At 39.3% G+C, this 17,344-nt stretch overlaps 1 protein-coding gene across 1 annotated transcript in view; it reads right to left on the bottom strand.

Moving 5' to 3' along the window:
* CFTR (CF transmembrane conductance regulator) overlaps window positions 1-17,344 on the bottom strand; it is an 87,071-nt gene that overhangs the window by 18,495 nt on the left and 51,232 nt on the right. The window contains exons 21-23 of the mRNA XM_014306968.2: window positions 13,329-13,479; window positions 11,989-12,216; window positions 9,825-9,925 (exon numbers count right to left, since the gene is read on the bottom strand). Of these exons, the coding sequence (XP_014162443.1) occupies window positions 9,825-9,925; window positions 11,989-12,216; window positions 13,329-13,479 (480 nt within the window). The remainder of the gene's footprint in view (window positions 1-9,824; window positions 9,926-11,988; window positions 12,217-13,328; window positions 13,480-17,344) is intronic.

Here is a 17,344-nt window from a genome sequence, read left to right as displayed (position 1 = left end):
ACAATGACCATGCAGTTATTTTAATTGGTGTTTGATGGTACCTTTGTCTTCAGAAATCTTAGCTTTATAGAAATACAGTTATTTTAGAAATGCAGGTCTTTCTTGGCTTCATCAAGAGCTGTGAATGTTTTCATGGGCAGAGATTCCCCATAAATGCCCAAGGGGCCATTCCACTACACACTGTCTAATGTCTGCTGGGAAGCCAGCTGGGTGAAAAGCCGTTCTATAAAAAAGAAAATTTCATCCCAATGTCCTAGTCCCCTGACAGACTTATCAGTTATGTGTTTTAGACAGTTTAGTAATTTTAAATCAATTCTGAATTCCTTGTTCTATAGCTTGAACTATGATTTAAATCTGGGCAGAATGTAACATGTCAGGAACATTTGCCAAAAATATCCATTCTTCCTTTCACAGGTAGAAATGTTCTGTCATTCATAATGACAGGTATAGGATAGGAGATAGCAAATTTTTTATCCTTTATTACCATCAGTACTGTGCCAGCTATCTTTGTGTTCTTTAACTAGTACTTTAGAATAAAAGGGTATATTTACTATTTTTGTCCCTAAGTCTATAGCATAGTACACTATTTTTAGCCTTGCCTAATTGTATTTTACTGAGATTTTAGAAACACTGCAAATTCTTTTATTTATTTCCTCATTAATATCACTTAAACTCTTCTTAACTTTGAAGGAGAATTCATAATTATATAATTCATATTTCCAGAAGGTGGAAGAAGTAATTCTTTTACAAGTAAGCTAAAAGAATTAATTTAATCAGGGTCTGTGTTTTCTTCTACTAAAAAGAGAGCAGTCACCCTCTTCAGGCCAGACATACATGGTATTCAATGGCTGTGTTGCCAGACATCACCTCCTCACAAACACTGCTTGGAAAGTACACTGTGCAGCTGGGGCATCTATGAGAGATTGGGCCAATGGTTCATGTTGTAAAAAATCTTGTGCATGAAGTCACTGCCAAAACTGGTTCTGTAGGCAGAACATATGGTTTTACTGAGGTTCCACATCATCTGCTATTACATATTGTGTGCACTTATAGGATGTATGCTTCTCTTCTGAACTGCGAAAGTGAAATACCTAGCTCATTTAAAACTGTTACTGATTTTTTTTTCTCTCTTTTTCACACTGCTGTGCAGGCAGGGAAAAAAAAAGAATGTTCAAAAGATTTTTTCTTCATTATGCTGCTTCCCAGAAGACCAACACCTCACTTTGAGGACTGCCATTCTGATGCAGATTTTACAGTCTTGAGTCTTAAGTAATTACTCTACTTAAACTTGTGTTTAAGTGTTCTCAGATTTTCTGCCAACAGTAGTAAAAACTGTATTGAGATCATGTCCTAGATTAAAAAAAAAAATTGAAATAATTTGTAAAAGCACCATTCTTTTTCACAGCTGTACTCTTAAATTTGGTCATTTTCTTTACCCTGTATTACTTTAATTCTTCAGCATCCCTGAAGTACAGGGTGAGGCACTGTGACATTTAGCAGTTGGGTTTTAATGTCTCCTTGGGAGATGCTTTTTGTATCTCCTTATATAAGTAATCTTGGCAACAGTAAAAGCATGGCATTTTCTCTTTAAAAAGGAACTGTCCTTCACAGTTGGAGCACTGCTGCTGCAGGATATACATCAGTGAAAGAAGAGGTTAGAAAGCATTAGAATAGCCCACTGGGACTAGCTAATGCTTATCTATGAAAGCAGCACTTACTGAAAAAAAATATTTTCTATTTCTTTATGAAGGAAAAAAATTCAAAACATTGCAAGACTGCCTAGAAGGATAGGAAGAAAAAGACTGAAAACCAATTAAAGGGATATTAGCAGAAATGATGAAAGTGAAACAATAAATCCAGCCTAATTTGTAGTGTTAAATGAAGCAAAGGATAGCTGTCAGAGTGACCATATATGTTTGGAGGGGAGGAAGGGGGATATGGGGGGTTGTTTGTTTTTAAATAAAGGCAGAGCAGACAAGGTATCAAGGCTGTAGAGAATGAAATGCCAAAACCATTAAACCATTATGGGGTATTAAGAGACAATAGGGGTTTTTAATTTGAAGCCAAATGTGTACAACAAAAATTGCTTCAAAAACAGTATCTGTGAATGTAGAAATAAAAACCAACCCAGGAACTCAGATTTCTTCAATCTGTGTGCCAGTGTCATGGAAAGCTCAAGATGGAGATTGGGTGGAATAAAGTCAGATTTGCCACCTACCCATCTGTTTGGCCAGCTACTCCTTTGGACATGGCTTTCAACCACTTGCAGAAAACTCCAGCTTATATGACAGCCAAAGACTGCTACCTACAAATGTGCTATTCACTCAGGCATGCTTGTAAACATAGACATCATAGCTGCTCAAGGAAGGGCAAGAGTGATGCCAACTAGAGTGGTATGTGCGTATCTGTAACTGGAGACATCTAGAGATGTGTCAGTTCTAGTCAGTCTGTCCTGTGGGGAGCTTCCAACTACCTCTAGAGAGAAAAATAGAATATAACTAAATAGGCTACTAAGTAAGGCAACCCCCTGCAAAACATCTTTAGCCAAATGCAAAATACTTTGATGAGGGAAGTGCTAAATGCAGAGACTACAGAGTAGGAAATAATACATCTGTATCACCCAGTGAAGCAGTTTTATTATCTTGACATCATTAAGCTATTTTTATCTGCTTGTGCACAGGAACAGCTTTTCAGCAATATCTATTAATTTCTTCTCTGGGATACCTAAAAATTCATGTCATGAGGGTGAGCAGTTATCCACTGGTAAAACATGTCCAGAGGATCCACTCTATAACCTGATGGACCTTAGAAGGCTATCAATAATACACTGTAACACACAACATAACCAGTGTTCCAGCACAGTCCTTCCTCTTAATACAGAGCAAAGTGTTCAGAAATGTCTAGAGCAACTTGGGACTCCCAAGAGAAAGGGAGTTACTTTCTTATTGCTGCTAATAGGTGACATTTTAACACAACTGTACTTTTAAAAAGGGGAAGTTCTTCTTTACTGAAACACTATTGTGTCCAGCACCCTCTGCATCCTACAGTAGGACTTCCTGTTGCTCCTGTGGACACCTTCAGATTGTATTAAGCCATGTAATACACACACATCATTTGTATACAGATTTTTATACTTGAAGTGATCACATTCTGCCTTACAGGGAATGGAGTCTACAAATGAGAGCCAAGTGAATTAACATGGTTGCTACTGTTGTGGTGGTTTTGGGGGGCTGACCTGCTAGAGAGCAGCTTAGCAGAGAAGAACCTGGGAGTCTTGGTGGATGACAATTTGACTGTGAGCTGGCAGTGTGCCCTTGAGGCCAGGAGCGCCAGCGGTAACCTGGGGTGCATCGGGAGGAGTATGGCCCCAGGTGGTCCTGCCCCTCTGCTCAGCACTAGTGAGGCGACATCTGGAGCGCTGGGTTGGGTTCCGGGCTCCTCAGCACAGGAGAGACAAAGAGCTACTGGAGAGGGCCCAGTGAAGGCCACAAAGATCGTTTGGGGTCTGGAGCATCTCTTTTATGAGGAGACACTGCAGCAGCTGGGCCTGTTTAGTCTAGAGAGCGCTGAGAGGGGATCCCATTAATGCATAAATATCTCAAAGGCGGCTGTCAGCTGGATCGTGTCAGGCTATTCTCAGTGGTGCCCGGTGACAGAATGACGAGCAACACAAAAACAACACAACACAAATAGTTTCACCTCAATGTAAGGAAGAGCTTTTTCACTTTGAGGATGACAGAGCACTGGAACAGTGTGGAGACCCTGGGGGGGCATTCCCTAGTCTAGGGAGGCACAAGAAGCTTCCCTCAAAAAGCTGTTAGACCCCATCTGCTCCTTCCCCTGTTCCTGTGTCTGTTTCTATGTTCCTGAGCCACACCTTCCCTGTTCCCTGATTGGCCCTCATCTTTGTGCTGCCCTGAGACCAGGATCAGCCCCCAGGCCCCTGTAGAGAGACAAAGTTAGATTCGCTGGGTCTGGGTGCTGGGACTTGAACATCTCACTGCATGGCTGAATAAAACATCTGTGGATGTTTGTGCAAAGATCTTTTTTGCTTCTTTACCCTGGACTATGCTAGCAGCAATTCAGACTGCAGCAGAACAGGCTGCCCAGAGAGGTTGTAGAGTCTCTCTCTCTCTCTCTCTGGAGACATTCAAAGCCCACCTGTATGCCAGCTCTTTTTGGTGATACAAACAGGAAGAATCAGGCTGACAGTTTTCAATCAGGCTTGAATCACGCTGACAATTTTCTCCCCGTCTGACTGACAATAGTAAATCCCACAATGACCATGCAGTTATTTTAATTGGTGTTTGATGGTACCTTTGTCTTCAGAAATCTTAGCTTTATAGAAATACAGTTATTTTAGAAATGCAGGTCTTTCTTGGCTTCATCAAGAGCTGTGAATGTTTTCATGGGCAGAGATTCCCCATAAATGCCCAAGGGGCCATTCCACTACACACTGTCTAATGTCTGCTGGGAAGCCAGCTGGGTGAAAAGCCGTTCTATAAAAAAGAAAATTTCATCCCAATGTCCTAGTCCCCTGACAGACTTATCAGTTATGTGTTTTAGACAGTTTAGTAATTTTAAATCAATTCTGAATTCCTTGTTCTATAGCTTGAACTATGATTTAAATCTGGGCAGAATGTAACATGTCAGGAACATTTGCCAAAAATATCCATTCTTCCTTTCACAGGTAGAAATGTTCTGTCATTCATAATGACAGGTATAGGATAGGAGATAGCAAATTTTTTATCCTTTATTACCATCAGTACTGTGCCAGCTATCTTTGTGTTCTTTAACTAGTACTTTAGAATAAAAGGGTATATTTACTATTTTTGTCCCTAAGTCTATAGCATAGTACACTATTTTTAGCCTTGCCTAATTGTATTTTACTGAGATTTTAGAAACACTGCAAATTCTTTTATTTATTTCCTCATTAATATCACTTAAACTCTTCTTAACTTTGAAGGAGAATTCATAATTATATAATTCATATTTCCAGAAGGTGGAAGAAGTAATTCTTTTACAAGTAAGCTAAAAGAATTAATTTAATCAGGGTCTGTGTTTTCTTCTACTAAAAAGAGAGCAGTCACCCTCTTCAGGCCAGACATACATGGTATTCAATGGCTGTGTTGCCAGACATCACCTCCTCACAAACACTGCTTGGAAAGTACACTGTGCAGCTGGGGCATCTATGAGAGATTGGGCCAATGGTTCATGTTGTAAAAAATCTTGTGCATGAAGTCACTGCCAAAACTGGTTCTGTAGGCAGAACATATGGTTTTACTGAGGTTCCACATCATCTGCTATTACATATTGTGTGCACTTATAGGATGTATGCTTCTCTTCTGAACTGCGAAAGTGAAATACCTAGCTCATTTAAAACTGTTACTGATTTTTTTTTCTCTCTTTTTCACACTGCTGTGCAGGCAGGGAAAAAAAAAGAATGTTCAAAAGATTTTTTCTTCATTATGCTGCTTCCCAGAAGACCAACACCTCACTTTGAGGACTGCCATTCTGATGCAGATTTTACAGTCTTGAGTCTTAAGTAATTACTCTACTTAAACTTGTGTTTAAGTGTTCTCAGATTTTCTGCCAACAGTAGTAAAAACTGTATTGAGATCATGTCCTAGATTAAAAAAAAAATTGAAATAATTTGTAAAAGCACCATTCTTTTTCACAGCTGTACTCTTAAATTTGGTCATTTTCTTTACCCTGTATTACTTTAATTCTTCAGCATCCCTGAAGTACAGGGTGAGGCACTGTGACATTTAGCAGTTGGGTTTTAATGTCTCCTTGGGAGATGCTTTTTGTATCTCCTTATATAAGTAATCTTGGCAACAGTAAAAGCATGGCATTTTCTCTTTAAAAAGGAACTGTCCTTCACAGTTGGAGCACTGCTGCTGCAGGATATACATCAGTGAAAGAAGAGGTTAGAAAGCATTAGAATAGCCCACTGGGACTAGCTAATGCTTATCTATGAAAGCAGCACTTACTGAAAAAAAATATTTTCTATTTCTTTATGAAGGAAAAAAATTCAAAACATTGCAAGACTGCCTAGAAGGATAGGAAGAAAAAGACTGAAAACCAATTAAAGGGATATTAGCAGAAATGATGAAAGTGAAACAATAAATCCAGCCTAATTTGTAGTGTTAAATGAAGCAAAGGATAGCTGTCAGAGTGACCATATATGTTTGGAGGGGAGGAAGGGGGATATGGGGGGTTGTTTGTTTTTAAATAAAGGCAGAGCAGACAAGGTATCAAGGCTGTAGAGAATGAAATGCCAAAACCATTAAACCATTATGGGGTATTAAGAGACAATAGGGGTTTTTAATTTGAAGCCAAATGTGTACAACAAAAATTGCTTCAAAAACAGTATCTGTGAATGTAGAAATAAAAACCAACCCAGGAACTCAGATTTCTTCAATCTGTGTGCCAGTGTCATGGAAAGCTCAAGATGGAGATTGGGTGGAATAAAGTCAGATTTGCCACCTACCCATCTGTTTGGCCAGCTACTCCTTTGGACATGGCTTTCAACCACTTGCAGAAAACTCCAGCTTATATGACAGCCAAAGACTGCTACCTACAAATGTGCTATTCACTCAGGCATGCTTGTAAACATAGACATCATAGCTGCTCAAGGAAGGGCAAGAGTGATGCCAACTAGAGTGGTATGTGCGTATCTGTAACTGGAGACATCTAGAGATGTGTCAGTTCTAGTCAGTCTGTCCTGTGGGGAGCTTCCAACTACCTCTAGAGAGAAAAATAGAATATAACTAAATAGGCTACTAAGTCAGGCAACCCTCTGCAAAACATCTTTAGCCAAATGTAAAATACTTTGATGAGGGAAGTGCTAAATGCAGAGACTACAGAGTAGGAAATAATACATCTGTATCACCCAGTGAAGCAGTTTTATTATCTTGACATCATTAAGCTATTTTTATCTGCTTGTGCACAGGAACAGCTTTTCAGCAATATCTATTAATTTCTTCTCTGGGATACCTAAAAATTCATGTCATGAGGGTGAGCAGTTATCCACTGGTAAAACATGTCCAGAGGATCCACTCTATAACCTGATGGACCTTAGAAGGCTATCAATAATACACTGTAACACACAACATAACCAGTGTTCCAGCACAGTCCTTCCTCTTAATACAGAGCAAAGTGTTCAGAAATGTCTAGAGCAACTTGGGACTCCCAAGAGAAAGGGAGTTACTTTCTTATTGCTGCTAATAGGTGACATTTTAACACAACTGTACTTTTAAAAAGGGGAAGTTCTTCTTTACTGAAACACTATTGTGTCCAGCACCCTCTGCATCCTACAGTAGGACTTCCTGTTGCTCCTGTGGACACCTTCAGATTGTATTAAGCCATGTAATACACACACATCATTTGTATACAGATTTTTATACTTGAAGTGATCACATTCTGCCTTACAGGGAATGGAGTCTACAAATGAGAGCCAAGTGAATTAACATGGTTGCTACTGTTGTGGTGGTTTTGGGGGGCTGACCTGCTAGAGAGCAGCTTAGCAGAGAAGAACCTGGGAGTCTTGGTGGATGACAATTTGACTGTGAGCTGGCAGTGTGCCCTTGAGGCCAGGAGCGCCAGCGGTAACCTGGGGTGCATCGGGAGGAGTATGGCCCCAGGTGGTCCTGCCCCTCTGCTCAGCACTAGTGAGGCGACATCTGGAGCGCTGGGTTGGGTTCCGGGCTCCTCAGCACAGGAGAGACAAAGAGCTACTGGAGAGGGCCCAGTGAAGGCCACAAAGATCGTTTGGGGTCTGGAGCATCTCTTTTATGAGGAGACACTGCAGCAGCTGGGCCTGTTTAGTCTAGAGAGCGCTGAGAGGGGATCCCATTAATGCATAAATATCTCAAAGGCGGCTGTCAGCTGGATCGTGTCAGGCTATTCTCAGTGGTGCCCGGTGACAGAATGACGAGCAACACAAAAACAACACAACACAAATAGTTTCACCTCAATGTAAGGAAGAGCTTTTTCACTTTGAGGATGACAGAGCACTGGAACAGTGTGGAGACCCTGGGGGGGCATTCCCTAGTCTAGGGAGGCACAAGAAGCTTCCCTCAAAAAGCTGTTAGACCCCATCTGCTCCTTCCCCTGTTCCTGTGTCTGTTTCTATGTTCCTGAGCCACACCTTCCCTGTTCCCTGATTGGCCCTCATCTTTGTGCTGCCCTGAGACCAGGATCAGCCCCCAGGCCCCTGTAGAGAGACAAAGTTAGATTCGCTGGGTCTGGGTGCTGGGACTTGAACATCTCACTGCATGGCTGAATAAAACATCTGTGGATGTTTGTGCAAAGATCTTTTTTGCTTCTTTACCCTGGACTATGCTAGCAGCAATTCAGACGGCAGCAGAACAGGCTGCCCAGAGAGGTTGTAGAGTCTCTCTCTCTCTCTCTCTGGAGACATTCAAAGCCCACCTGTGGAGAGTTCCTGTGTCACCTGCTCTAGGTGACCCTGCCTTGTCAGGAGACTTGGACAAGAGGATCTCCAGAGGTCCCTCCCAACCCTAAAACTTCTGTGATTTACCAACGTTGCATTTTATTTCATTTTTAGTCGTGTAACTACTATTTAGCAGGTCTTGCAGTTACAGCAATGAAGCCCTCTCACAAAGTGCTTGCCCTTCAAGACAGGCTGTTCATAACAAAGCAAAGAGAGCTGGCATAAAACATTTGGTGGGTGGGAATCACTGCTGAAGGGCCATTTCTCAACTATCAGCAGTCACACATGTGCAAACAAGAGCTTAGATGCTGTAAGTGGTTAATTCCTTGTTCTGAGGCTCTTAATGATTTCCCTCAGGGTGAATCTAGTTGAATAATAATTTAAAAAAAATAATGTTAGACTTGCAAATATTGCTTCACTGTCACCATTGCCCCAGTTATATATTTTTAATATGGCAATTAATTTCAATTAATCAGGATTTAAGGGACTCTGAAATCTGCTGCAAAATTTTGTTTTCCAATACTGAAATGGTTGGGCTTGAGAAGCTGATTTAGGGTTCAGAGCGGGTAAGACAGGATGTGGGAGTTCTTTTTTCTCAGAAAATATTTTTGTTTGTAAGACTACAGTATTTTGTTACACAAATTCTGTCTAAAATAAATCCTAGCATGAATGAAGTGGAAAGAGATCAGGAACTATTACATTTTAAAATAAAAGCTAAAATTTTCATACATTTGAACTAATGTATGATGAAAAGTGTAAGAACACACATATTCTTTTATGAGCTTCCTGTCTGCTTCACATATCTCAACAAATAGGCGATGAGAAGCTAATCTTGTGAAATTCTCTGTTTTAAAGCCAGTCCTACCTATGAAAATTAGCATGACTGCAAAGTCTTATGTCAGAGGGCATTTTCATAAAACCAGAAAAAGACTTCCAGGGAAGTCAAGGACAGATTTTTAAATCACTATTGGTAACATGTGAAAGGATCTCAAAAACATCCATTGTGATCTGCTATGCAAAGGTGTCAAGTAGACCAAGGAAGGTATATTTTATATATATAAATACAGGAAATATAACAAAACACCCCAAGCCTCTTTGAGGTTTTCCTATCACTGCTACATCTGCAATCTGAATCGTCAAGTGCAAGTATGCTGTTCCCTATTCCAGGCCAGAAAAACTTCTGACTGTGTAAAAACTTTGTTTGTGCCATCCCAAAGCCAGTAGTTTGCTATCAAAGGTATGAGAGAAACTTTTCTGACATATCTGCGTAATATTCAACTCTGAAGATAATTCACTGCACAACCATAACCAACAAAATAAGGCAGTTCCTCAAAAGAAAGCACAGCACCATGCGTTTTTTGCTTACCAAACTATCAACATCTATGCTTGAGTTTACTGCCCACTGCAAGGTTCCCATGATGTTCATAGCTAAAGTGAGAATAATTCCAGCTGTACCTGGTCCTTCACCTGTGGAGAGAAAAACACATTCAATTTCTGTGCAAATAAAAAGCCATTAGAAAACAGAAAATTAGCATGTATATCTTAAGATGCATATTCATACTCTCACCTCTTTTACTTCATAGATAAAACATGATTTGCTAATCATAAAAAGGACTAAGAGTTAAATCATAGTTTAACACATGGCTTTGGTGCTGAATTCACTAGAAATCCCAATCTTGCTTGGCAGTAGAATCTTGGTACTTAAACTATAAACAGGATCAGGTCTCCGCAATCTTGATTTGACTTTCGCTTTTTCAACACACATGAATTGTGAAATTACTCTTATCTAAGCAAAACACCACACACAGCTAGCAACTCTAAAATTCAAAACTGCTTACATTTTCCCTTCTTTGACAAATAGAGGATGTTCTCATTAGTGTTTCACAAAGATGCAGCTGTAAATTTTATATCTTTAATTGTTGGTTGTTACAAGCATGAGATTTTCCAGGGATTTTCCTTTATGACTTCATGCAATACAGTATAAGCATTTAATCTACCACACTGTTGATTTTTCACCTCACTAGGTGTTAAATGGAATTGAGAATTTAAGTCAAAGGCCTTTCTACGATTTCTCCATTCCTGATATAGTTTTCTTCAATAAACCTCCTCCTGCTTTCTAATAGATGTCTCATTACATAAGTAAATATAAAAGTAAGAAATGAAAGCAAAATATTCCTCATGAAAGCTGATAGATTAAGATAAGGAATTTAGTATTGCTCCAAGGGCCTATTATTCATAACAGTAAAGGTTATAATGGTGCCAAGATGACAAATTTTAACATTTTTAAGAAGTGTTTTCACTCCTTTTCTCAAGTAAAATATACAGGACAACTAACACAAGAAATTATTTTCCTAAAAACCCCAAACTAGTAAGGACACAGAGTGAGAAATGAGAAGGACAACAGGGAGCATTGTTTCCCATGAATGGTAAGGGAACTAGAAGTCTCCTTAGTAACAAAAGAACAGTAAGTGCCTATTTTCATACAGAAGCATTTGTGTGGTGTCTCCTTTTGTAAAGAGAGCTAGAGCTCCTTCTACAAGAAATAGAGGATAGCATTCCATAAACTGTACAATATTTGATAAATTGCAAGCTCTTATATAACTCCTTTTCAACACTGAAGTATAGCTGAAAGAAATTTGAATATTGTTAGATTTTAAAACCTCCTCCATAAAATCATTAAACTCTTGTTCATCAGCGACCATAGTACTGAAACTGCATACAGATCCTGCACACAAAGTTCAGTGTAAAACTTGGACAGGTAGAACCATGTCCAAACATAACAAAACAAAGTGAATAAAAATCTGTATTTGAAGTTACCTCTAGCTGAATTTTTCCACATAAATGAATTATAAACATTTTTGGGACATCATACTCCTAATTTTTGCTTGTTTGAGGCTGGCTACAACCTGGCAAGTCATGGGCACCACTTCAAATACAGGTAAGGTATAGTGTGATTCTCATTCATATACTGTGTTTAGTAGGAGTGGTGAGTCACTGTTCAGGGGATTTTTAATAGAATTTGCAAAACTTCACATAGGAAAATGGGCCAGTGGGTTGGGAATTAAAGAACTGGATGACAATTTCTCCTAATGTTACAGGCTTTAAAAGATTATTAAGATTTTCATGTCTTAGCCATTTGCAAGTGAGAGGAACATTAACTTCTATTTACTAAAAATATTTGAGCTATACAGGTGTGATCAACATCCAAGCTTGTTGAAACAGTAATGTGGGTTCAAACTCATGAGATAATTTTACAGCAATTACTATCAACAAAATAAAAGTTTTGTCCCTTCAGTTATTATTTTCAGATTGTTCCCTTTAATGAGTCCTCTTCAATATCAGACTGCAGGCAATAATGGTGTTATTTCTATTTTAATTAAATTGTGTTTGCTACTATGACATACTTAAATCAATGACTCCAGTGTATGCTAAATTCCACAACAGCTTATTTCTCTCAGAATTTTCTAAAGCTGAGCTGTTAAAAAGAAGCAGCAGACTTCCATTTCAGTTTTCGGGTAAAGTTACCATACCTGTAGTTATAATAGAGATAAATGCCACAGCAACAAAAAAGACAACAAAGATAATTTCTATCCTCATCTGGAACCAGCGCAGTGTTGACAGGTAGAGGAACCAGTTTGCCGTGTGTAGGTTCAGAGCTTTGTGAAACAAGGTCTCAAAATACGGCTGCCGCCCAAAAGCTCGCAGTGTCCACAGCCCTTTTAAGCTTGTAACAAGATGGGTGAAAATTGGACTCCGAGCTGCAAAGTGTTTAAATCAGAACAACATCAGCATGCATGAGGAAATGCCTTTGACAATGAAAACACCCCGCCATGCTCTACCTCACAGCAGTGTAACCACTGCCAGTGTGCAATTTACATATGTTGTCAAACTACATGACTGAAGTCATCCTAACAAAGGATACATAGCAACAGTCCTTGCAAGAATGGGTTGAAATTGCATTCAGTGTATTGACAGGAAGGGATCACAATAACTCTTCATATTTAACACATAACTATTTGTCTCATATCTACTTGGGAATGCTCCTGGCCTTCTGTAGGATGCCACAAGAGAAAGGCTGCTCCTCTCCAGCCAAAATTAATTCCTGCAATTTTGATAACTCCAATATATGAAGCTTTCTTAGCATAGACAGAGTACTTTAATGCTCCAGATTCAACTGCACTGACATGGTAATTTTAAGCAAATCTTGCATTACATAAAAAGTGGTGAGCCCGTGCTGGATCCCTGTGAACATCAAAGAAATTTAAATTAAAGTCTGAGGAACTCCAGAATTACACTTAAGGGAAGAGGATCACCACTGTTTAAAATTCAGGACTGACTTGCCATGGATCTGCCGGTTTGCTGCAAAGCCAAGCAACAGTGCATGGTCTGCAAGTTCACACTTCCAAATGAGGTTTTCATTTTTATTTGGAATATTTTATTCTCTTAATGTGGGGAGAGGAAGGAAATTTAATCAAATAACTTATTCAGAAATCAGAGCTCTTTGTGATTAAGATACATCCATTGAAATTTTTCTTACAAAGAAACAAACTCAAAGGGTACATACCAAGTCTGAACACAATTTTGCAAGCTACATGTACTCTCAAGAAAACTGTGTATCAGGACTTTATTTGTTTTCAGCTGCAGTGGTGATAAAGCCCATCTTTTAAAAGGCCTTTTTTATTGCTCTTTGGCAGCAGAGCACTCAGTATTGGCTGAATGAGTAACAGCCCTGGCTTTAAGGAGATAGGTGTTCTGCTCCCAAAGACAATGCCATCTTGCAAGAGAAGACACAAAAAAGAGGAGAAAGAGTGAATCACTTCTCAATTGATTTGTTGTGGATTTAAAAGTCTACCAACTTTGCTGCTCCTACCTTCAGATTCCAGTTGTTTCAGCTGCTGAGAAGTGTGGAGGAAGTATGCCCTTAACAGAATAAAGGCTGCTATCACAGGCACTGATGCCAGGAAGATGTAGGGTTCTAATATTGAGACTACTGTTATAGCGCCAATCACAATCAGTATTAACTGTAGAATGAAAGAAAAATACTATTGATAAAGTAAACTTGTCATTTGATAGACTAGAGATTGGTGAGGAATTTCCTTCCTATGGCAACTACATATTGTTTCAGCAAACATAAAGTGCTAAGCTAAGAATATTTGCAGCTGAGAACAAACCTCCATGAAAAGATAATGAATAACTTGGACCAGATCCATAACCTGTTGCAAGAAGCTGCCACCTTTTCTTAATAGATGGGAAAAGTGTTTTCTATAGTACAATCTGTATTGCAGGCTTCTAAAATATGAAGCCACACAAAAACAATGGCAGCTAGGCACTCACTCTCCACTTAAAATATAAGAATGAAACTTGCAATATCTGCAGCCACCGACCAAACCTACTGGTGTTGTCCTTGTCTGGACTAGGTGTGCAAGACTGTCAGGAGCTGAGTGACAGCCTCCTGCAGGTTCTGGGCAAAGCAGTCTTGCTGAGGATCAGAAAAAGTGGGAAGTTGTACTTCTTTGGTCAAGGGACTGTAACTCATACATGAAACTAACACTACTGCTTGTCCTGATCAGAAGACAGGAAATAAATTGTACAAGAATCTGTGATATGACAAATTAGCAGTTTCAGGAGAAATAAAAAGGTGTTTAAAGGTGTCAGATGATAAAAGGAACAAAATTGTTTCAGAGTTAATCTATTTTAACCTACTAGAGACTACTACCATTTTAAGATCTCATTCTCAGTAGCTTCAGCCAGATTTAGCTAAGTCTGGTCATGATCTTTACTCTAGAAGAGACTTTAGCAGGTAGACTGCTTTTTTCTAGTGTCTAAATCTAATCAAGTATACCAGCATACATAGAATAGCAAAGTTCTGCTTTGTATCAGGGCATTACTTCTAACACTAAACAACTACTTCAAGCTGCAAACTTACCAGCATAAACCAACTGCAGATGGACAATTTGGGGCAAAATTATGAACATTGCATTGAAACATCACTGCAAATGACTAGTCAACAGAGAAACAGATGAAAACAAAACTAATTTCACATTAGGAAGAAACCTGCAGTGGGTGCTTTTGCTACTATATCCACATAAATTCAAGGAAGGATTTAAATTCCCAATATTTCAAGTTAGAGGTCACTCATGAGCAGGTAAGCATGTTCTAAGTTTCCTATAACTTTTTTTCATCAGAAATCTGAACAATGCAATAGCAGCATCACATTATAGGAAAAAATTACGTTACAGCTGAACTAGCTAAAGAAGGAATGGCTTTGAACTGAAATAGAGCAGGTTTGGATTAGATATTAGGAAGAAATTCTTTACTAGGAGGGTGGTGAGGCATTGGAACAGGTTGCCCAGAGAAGGTGTGGATGCCCCACTCCCGGAAGTGTTCAAGGCCAGATTGAAAGGGGCTCTGAGAAACCTGACCTCATGGAAAGCATCCTTGCCTTTGCAGAGGGGTTGGAACTAGATGATCTTTAATGTCCCTTCCAGCCCAAACAATTTTATGATCCTATGAGTTCTTTCACTATTTTCCTTATTTCTCTTAAAGGAATGGTGATATGTGTGGGTTACACTTGTGCAGGCTGTTTAGCACTGGCCTGCAGCAATGCAAGAATAGATTTGTGTTTACTCATTACTTCAAACTGCAGAAATTAGTAGCGCTTGTATCTCTCTTTAATTGTTAAGAAGCAAATGAGCTATTCAAGTGATATTGAGCCAAGTTATACAGTTCTCGCATTACTTGAGATTACAGTCACTCAGTGACTGTTAAAATTCCCATTTCTATAATTTACTCGAATTTTGTAAAGGTCGCCATGATGTCATACTGTTTTAACTGCTGATCCCACAGTTATTTCACTAAAAAGTTGAATATGAAAATCTGTGTTATCTCATAAACTCCAAAGTAAGCCTAAAGTCAGACAGAAGATTATATTTTCTCTAAAAAGGCAGAAGCAAATATCTAAACTACAAGCCAAGTGTATTGGCATATAGTTGAGGAATGGGAGCAGAGGGCTCATGCAGCACAGTGCAGTGCCTCAGATGCTGAGCTTTCAGCACAGGGACAGAGGCCAGATGGGGAGACATGTCCCACTGTTTCCCAGTTTGGAAAACGCAGTTGGTAGTAGACAAAGCAACTCAGCAAGCGCTCAGAGTGGCAATGACTGCAACAGCCAGTTTGATTAACCAACAGGAGTTTATCATTTAGGGGAAACCAGTCCTGATCACAGGCATGAATGTTCAGTGAGTTGAACATTCACTCTGTGAACTTTTGGGTGAGACTATATTAAAACTTAGGAACAAGCAGCATCTCACAGGAAGGATCTTCAAGAATTGAGGACTGGCTGATAGAACTGGGTTTAACCTTTAGACATGGCTTAGGGGGATCTCATCACTTTGTATGACTATATACTTATATAAGTTATAAATTGTTCCGTATATACAGTTTGTTATTATTTATATAATTAAAATATATTCTATTTATATAAATAATAGTAGGTATTTCTTGTGGACCATATGTGCTTGAACCAAATTCTTTTAAATGGCACACAGTGGGAAGATAAGAGGCAACGGGCACAAGCTGAAATGCACAAAATTCCATTTAAACATAAGAAAAAGCACTTATAGCATGGGGAAGGTCAAATACTGGAATGTGTTACTCAGAGAACTTGGAGTTATCCAAAACTCAGCTTGGCCTTGAGCAACGTTCTCTAGCTGAACCTGCTTTGAACAGAGGGGGTGGAGGTGTTCCATGTTCTAGGTCCACATATCCCTTCCACACTCTGTGGCTCTTCAACAATCATCAGAAGGGAAAAGTCCTATCTATAACTTCTCTGTATCTTTCAGAGGAATCTTTGTTCCTTAGCAGAGTCCATGGAAGTCTGAATCTATGGAGGACCAGAAGAAATTGGTTGTGAAGGAATAACTGTTAAAATTATTCAAGACAATGGGTAGGTTCAATGATATTCAGCAGAAGAACCTGGAAAGAGAGGGCAGCTTATCATGCATGTCTAGAAGCCTCTGCAGCTGAGACTGAGGAGAGAGAGGTGAATCTGTGGGACAATAGGGTATAGATACACCTCTGCAAGGCATCAGAATAGAAAAGCCAAATACTGGGCTTTTCCTTTTTCTTGAAAACATGAAAACTAGGCAGTTCCTTGTAGAAGTTTGAAATGTAGAGACAGACTAATTAACATGCTTCTGGAATAATACCCCCATGGTAGATCCAAAATATCTGAAACAAAACGGTCGTATCAGAAAAGACAGTAGTGACTCCTGTTCACACTGAAGATTATACAGTTGATTCAGAGAGTCCCAATGTCCATGTTTGCTCATTCAGCAAGTCCTCATGACATCAGCAGGACATGAAGTAAAGCTGTAATACTTGAACCTCTTCATGCCAAGCTGCAATGGCCCCTCTGAAGTAATGAGTCAAAGTTATCAATTCCTCACAAAGAGAAAGAAATTCTCTGCTCAGATAATCATGATGGTAGGGACTGTAAAGCAGGCAAATTCACAGATGGAGACAGGCAATCTGTACAGCAGAGTGTTTGGGTTGATTAAGTTGGACCTGTATATCACCTTAATAATGTAGAGAGGAACAGGAGCACCAGGAAAGATTTGCTTGTTTTTAAAATGTTTTGGGAACAAGTTCTCTCTGAGGAAAAGCTGACATTTCCATAGAAGACAAAGGAACAGAAAAGTCAAGAATACATTCAACAGAAGAGCAGAAGAGCTTAAGGAGGGGAAATTATGAAAGTGACTGAATGCAATAAAAGAATAGCATTAAAAAAACGGTTAACTTGACCCAAGATAACAGAAAAAACTAAGGAATGCCCTTTATGACTTACAGTTGAATCTGGGCAGCAGCAGGGATACTTGTCCTTTAGGG

This window comes from Geospiza fortis, unplaced genomic scaffold (assembly GCF_000277835.1).
Source record: "Geospiza fortis unplaced genomic scaffold, GeoFor_1.0 scaffold195, whole genome shotgun sequence".
Lineage (NCBI taxonomy): Eukaryota > Metazoa > Chordata > Aves > Passeriformes > Thraupidae > Geospiza > Geospiza fortis.
Note: the sequence above shows the minus strand (reverse complement) of the source record. Positions and strands in the feature narration are given on the sequence as shown.